At 44.6% G+C, this 6668-nt stretch overlaps 1 protein-coding gene across 1 annotated transcript in view; it reads left to right on the top strand.

The window, feature by feature from the left end:
- Positions 1 to 5529: 5529 nt before the first annotated feature.
- Positions 5530 to 6668, top strand: part of LOC115153633 (potassium channel subfamily K member 12-like) — a 50519-nt gene continuing 49380 nt past the window's right edge. The window contains exon 1 of the mRNA XM_029699271.1: positions 5530 to 5866. Within this exon, the coding sequence (XP_029555131.1) occupies positions 5530 to 5866 (337 nt within the window). The remainder of the gene's footprint in view (positions 5867 to 6668) is intronic.

Genomic DNA, 6668 nt, shown 5'->3' with positions numbered 1-6668 from the left:
GAATGTTGACCTGCCTAAAGGTCTTACTCACATCGGCTGCGGAGAGTGTGATCACACTGTCCTCCAGAACAGCTGGTGATCTCAAGCATGTTTCAGTGTTATTTGACTCGAAGCGAGCATAGAAGTAGTTTAGCTCTTTTGGTAGGCTTGTGTCACTGGGCAGCTCTCGGCTGTGCTTGCCTTTGTAGTCTGTAATAGTTTGCAAGCCCTGCCAGATCCGACAAGCATCAGAGCCGGTGTAGTACGATTCAATCTTAGTCCTGTGTTGATGCTTTGCCTGTTTGATGGTTCGTCGGAGGGCAGAGCGGGATTTCTTATAAGCTTCCGGGTTAGAGTTCTGCTCCTTGAAAGCGGAAGCTCTAGCCTTTAGCTCAGTGCGGATGATGCCTGTAATCCATAGCTTCTGGTTGGGGTATGTACGTATGACCACTGTGGGGACTACATCATCGATGCACTTATTGATGAAGTCAAAGACTGATGTGGTGTACTCCTCAATGCCATTGGAGGAATCCCGGAACATATTCCAGTCTGTGCTAGCAAAACAGTCCTGTAGTTTAGCATCTGCTTCATCTGACCACTTTTTTATTAATCTAATCCCTGGTGCTTCCTGCTTGAATTTTTGCTTGTGAGCAGGAATCAGGAGGATAGTAATATGGTCAGATTTGCCAAATGGTGGGAGAGGGAGAGCATTGTATGCGTCTCTGTGTGTGGAGTATAGGTTGTTCAGAGTTCTTCTTCCTCTGGTTGCACATTTAACATGCTGATAGAAATTTGGTAAAAATTGATTTAAGTTTCCCTGCATTTAAGTCCCCGGCTACTAGGAGCGCAGCCTCTGGGTGAATGTTTTCTTGTTTGCTTATGGCAGAATACAGCTCATTCAATGCTGTCTTAGTGCCAGCCTCTGACTGTAGCGGTATGTAAACAGCAACAAAGAATACAGATGAAAACTCTCTCGTTAGGTAATGTGGTCTTCAGCTTATCATGAGATACTCTTCCACAAGCGAGCAATAGCTCGAGACTTCCTTAGATATCGTGCACCAACTGTTGATTACAAAAATACATAGTCCTCCGCCCCTTGTCTTACCAGACGCTGCTGTTCTATCCTTCCAATACAGTTTATAACCAGCCAGCTGTATGTTGATATGGTCGTCATTCAGCCACGACTCCGTGAAGCATAAGATGTTACAGTTTTGAATGCACTGTTGGTACTTTAATCTTCCGCGTAACTCGTCGATTTTATTCTCCAAAGATTGCACGTTTGCTAGCAGAATGGAGGGAAGTGGGGATTTATTAGATCGCCTATGAATTCTCAGAAGACAGCCCGCCCTTCGGCCCCTCTTTCTCCGCCTCCTCTTCACGCAGATCTCGGGGATCTGGGCCAGTTCCCGAAGAAGCAGTTTATCCTTCGCGTTGGGTTGGTCAGAGTCGTGAAAGGAAAAAAAGGATTCTGCTAGTTCGTGGTGAGCAATCACAGTCCTGATGTCTAGAAGTTATTTTCGGTCGTAAGAGACGGTAGTGGCAACATTACGTACAAAATAAGTACAAAAATAAGTAGGAAACTACGCAAATAAACGCAATCGGCTGGGGGCACGGAAAACAACTACCTTCTTCTCCGGCGCCATCTTCTTCATTCTCTCCCCTGCCTCCCTTTCCCCCTGTCTTCTAATGTGTGTGCTCCTCTCTTTCCTCTCCTCTCCTCTCTTTCCTCTCATCTCCTCTACTTCCTCTCCCCTCTGCTCCCATCCTCTCTTTCCTCTCCCTTCCTCTCCTCACATCTCCTTCCCCTCCCTTCCTCTCCTCTCCTTCCCCTCCCTTCCTCTCCTCTCCTTCCCCTCTCCTCTCCTCTCACCTCTCCTTCCTGTGTACAGGTGTCTCCTCCACCCTCCTTGCAGGACAGGCAGGGCAGACCGGTGACAGAGTGACAGTGAGTCAGGGGCTGCATCCAAATGGCACCCTATTCCCTATATAGTGCACTAATTTAGACCTGAGCCCTATGGACCGTGGTGAAAAGTAGTGCACTATTTAAAGAATAGGGTGCCATTAAAGGTGCAGACAGTGAGTCAGGGTAAGGTATATGGCCCTTTCACCTTAGCACACTCTCACAGCACTTACAGTAATGACAGCACTGCAGCACATGATCTCAATATTTAACATCTCTCATCATTATTCATATCATCATTCTCCTTCTCGTTCTTCCTCTTCCTCATTACCATCATAATTCTTCTTCTTGTTCTCCCTCCTCTTCATCACTATCACTATTACTATTCTCCTTCTCGTTCTCCCTCCTCCTCCTCATCATCATCATCATCATTCTCCTTCACATTCTCCCTCCTCTTCATCACCATCACCATCATTCTCCTCCTCCCCTTTCTCCTCCTCGTCATTATTATTGTGTGCGTCTGTGCATGTGTGTGTGATAATTAAGTTTCTGTTTACTTTGATTAGTTAAGCTAATGGTGCAGGACTTAGTAGCAGGGGATCCCCTGAACCAGAATCTGGGCATTCAGGAGACGTTGAATATGGAAATTCTCCTTTAAGCCCAGGAAGCAGCCATTCGACTTGCCATTCACCAGGTTTTCAAGCTAAATAATGAAAAAAATATATTTGGTACTTCACAAAGTATGAAGTTTCGCTGAGCAACTATCATCCTTGCTAACGTTACGGCTGATGTGTACTTCCAAAAAAGGTCTAATTAAAAAGTTACATGCAACCGTAAAAATGCCTGGAAAGAATTTAAGTATTATTTTTAATCAAGTGCGTAGGCGCAAATCCACCTCTTCTGCACCTCCAATAAAATCCCTCATTACTGCCATGCACAGGTTGGCTGATCCAGCAGCAGGAAAGGTCCTTGATTTTCTCACCTACAACAGTGTATGGACATCATATCAATCGGTTGTTTCACCCGCGCTAAACAGAATGTAATAATATTTTACGTCAGTAGATTTAGTAGACACTATAGGATATGTTTTTACAGTATATTTCTAGATAGGCTTTATTTGTGTATTTTAATTCCAAGAGGCAGATTTGGCGCATGCGCTGGGGGGACAATGAGAGGGTGGAGGAGACGCCTGCACACAGGAAGGAGAGATGAGAGATGAGAGAAGAGGGGAGGAGAGGAGAGAAGATAAGAGAGGTAGGACTCAGACTCAGAGTAATTGGTTAGTTTGATTTGTAGTTAAAGGAAAGGGCAAGGAAAGGCACTGATATGGACAGATGGACAGGCGGCTTCTTTAAGGGAAAGCAAGTGGGGGTTGCAACCCCCCCCCCCCCCCCAACCCAATGTTAGGAAGGTGTTCCTAATGTTTTGTATACTCAGTGTATATATCTGTTATGTGAGGCTTACTTTTCATCCCTCACCTCCCTCATCCCTTCTTCCTGTATCACACTGATGTCTCCTTCCTCCTGTGTCAGAGACAGCTTCCTGAGAAGAACAACATAGAGCTATTCAGGGAGCTTAGATAATTGGATAATTGGTCTCAAGTTTTTTGCTCTGCATTCTATCTCAATCTGTATTCCCTAATTGGATTAGAGATAGTATCATTCATATTCGTTATTATTATGCAGCCTACAGGGGTGAGTGAGCTCCAGTCCAGTATAACTGGAGTCACTGTGCTAGCTCATCATATAACGTTGCCTCCCTATATACCGCTGTCCTCTACCTCACCAACACACGTCATTTCCCGCTTGACAACATGCGAACTAATTGAGCTATAGAAAAGGATCTTAGTCGATAGATCCATTGATGACATTTCGAGCTAGCACATTCTTAACTCGGTTACACCAGGAAACAAGTCACTTTAAATGCAGACCTATACGATTAATAAGAGGGCTGAAGTCGCCCTGGATCCGAGATTCTGCTAAATGACCTAAAGGTAAATGTGATGTCAGTCCTTTAAAAGACATCTATAGGGACCCCTATAGAACATAATAATATTGGATTGGAAGATAATGCTGTTCCAATCCGCACATGACATGACTCTACGATGACGCGCGCAGTGAGGTTGTTTGGAGCTGGAGCTTATTGGATGCATCTCCCCGCATCCTTTCTTTTTTGAGCATTCGGGAACGCCTGTGGCACATGATGCGCGGCAGAAGCCAAGTCGGGGACAGGGTGTATCTGATTTGGTGTTTCATGGAGCTACTTTATTTTCCTTTTTAATTAACAGTCGATATTATAGTATATGTTTTTCTTGAACGCTCGCTGATATTTATCTGTGTCAAAGACTTTGGAAAGACACAGAAGCCTACTTGAAAAGTGTCCCTCATCGCAGAGTGCTGGCTAATTGTTGCTAGTGGGGATTCATGCGTTAAGCACCGGGAACTCTCCGGTGTCGCTCTCCATAGACACATGTACTGAAGATGCATTGAAGAGAAAGACCACTGGGAGTTACTATGAATCATGTCTCGGCACCCTATGTGTCCATGGGATTTAGTCAAACTATAGTCAAGAAAAAAAGATCAACCTAAAGTTGGTTTGTGCTCATAGGGCCATAGAATAAAATATAAAGGAGGTATCCGTTAAACTGCCATCAACTAAACCGCCCACGAATGTCTCATAAGAGAATACCACCTGAAGTTTGACTGCTGATGTTCCGTCAATGAATATTATTTTTCAACGGTGGTGTCCTCTTCAAGGCTCTCCTCTCATCTGCTGTATCCTACGTGGACGCTGCTGGTAGCTATGCTGCACGGGACACTATATTCTCCGGGATAGCATAGTACAGTATGATCTCAGCACTGGTCCACAGATCCGAGGCGATGTGCTGCCAGTGTCTGTTCTCGACTATCAAAGGCTCATTAGGACTGCAGCTCCACGTTAGACCAGCATCAGATAGCCTGTCATGGGAAGATAGATTGAGGAGCTGAGTAGGGTAAGGGAAAGAGGGGGGAGGGAGATGAAGGAAATGCGCCCGCAGCAAATCGCAATGACTTCTTTCTATGTGTAGTAATTCGGCCATGTCAAATGGTAGTGACAGAAAGTGATATAATAGCCCACCGCGATGAGCGGTTTGGTGCAGCTACCCAGCGGAGGACTCACATATCCGCTCCTATAGCTTTCACAATGGACAAGGGGAACAGGAATAGCTGTATGGATGATTAGATTGGTTTTGTTGCATTACCACTACTTAATGTAAAGATAATTTGATTGTTTTTGGATTAGGGGTTGATGAGTTTTATTGCACTGATGTGGTATGCTCTGGATACCGCCAAAAAAAGTCGTCGGTCCCAAACGAAGGAATAACGAAAGGTTCTAGCTAAGTGGTGTTGGTTCTTCTCGGTTGTCCAGGTTAGCCTATACAATTAATGAGAAGGGATATTGACTTGTGTAAATGTCCTATAACGTTTTTGGAATGAGCTCTGAGCCCGTGCAATATCAGTTGAGATTTTCTAAAGATTCTAAAGTAGGACCATAAAGTAATTGGATGCCCTGTCTTTCGCGGGGCGGGTTGCTGTCCGACGCGGAGGGTGTCGCCACCCGACACGGAGTGGGTCGCTGTCCGTCGCGCGAGTGGTGCTGAAGTCTGGATGATGCCTGTTCAGCGACTGCAAGGCTGCCGCTCCCTCCACTTAAACGAAGACAACGGCCGCTTCTTGCTGCTAGCCATCCTGATCGTTCTGTATCTGCTGTGCGGTGCCGTGGTGTTTTCTGCTATAGAGCGTCCTTCGGAGGTGCAGGCGCACGGCAAATGGAACATAACACTTTTCAACTTCAGCGAGACGTTCAATATCAGTTTGGAGGATCTGAACTCTTTCCTACGGGAGTATGAGACTGCTATTGCCGCGGGGATCCGAGCTGATGCTCTCAGGCCGCGATGGGATTTTACAGGGGCTTTTTATTTTGTTGGGACTGTGGTGTCAACTATTGGTGAGTATAAGAAGCAATCTTATCAGTGATGTAATGCATTCCTGTCATTCAGACACAAAGTGATGGAAAATATGAGGAAGAAACAAACACATGCGAGGGTCAGTCTGAATGAATTAATGAATACGCTAAAACTGTAGACATGATCCTGATTTCCTCACAAGAGACTGTATTCAATATCACACTACTCTTCGGGAATTTGCTGTACTTACTATGGCAACATATTCTTCCATTCTTTATCAATTCAATGATTTGATGTACATTTTACTTACGGTTGAATTAATGTAATGCAACATCTAATTGTTGCTATTAGCTATGCATGGACAGTATCCACAGATGTTCTCCAAATCGTTCTATTTACAGTACAGTTAGGCACCATATTGCATTAATGCATTGCTTTAAGTTTCAGTGTATAAGATTTCACGGACTTTGTAGGAACCATCTTCATATCTCCATAAACAACGTATGTGTGCTGAACAGTGAGATGTGTGAGAGTGCTTCAGCTTTGCATATGTTGGTTAAACATAGAGAGATGATGCCGTCTAAAATGGCAAGGGCGGCAGTAAGGGATGGACCATGGATGGTTGTCCTCACCCAGAAAGGGGTGACATTATATTGCCATAGAGCTCTTAGAACACAGATTTTAAACGCCTGTTATCTTGTCCAAAAAGACAAAAACTCAATATGTAGTATGCAGAGACAGAAGCCCTCATGATAGCTTCAGACTTCTATTGTTCATCTGGCTTTCCTTAGGACGTTGCAATAATAGACCGACTTTATATTTCTATCATCATTTACTAGACCT

The sequence above is a fragment of the Salmo trutta genome, chromosome 18 (genome assembly GCF_901001165.1).
Source record: "Salmo trutta chromosome 18, fSalTru1.1, whole genome shotgun sequence".
In the NCBI taxonomy this organism is placed as follows: Eukaryota; Metazoa; Chordata; class Actinopteri; order Salmoniformes; family Salmonidae; genus Salmo; species Salmo trutta.
This window is presented reverse-complemented; position numbering and strand designations above follow the sequence as displayed.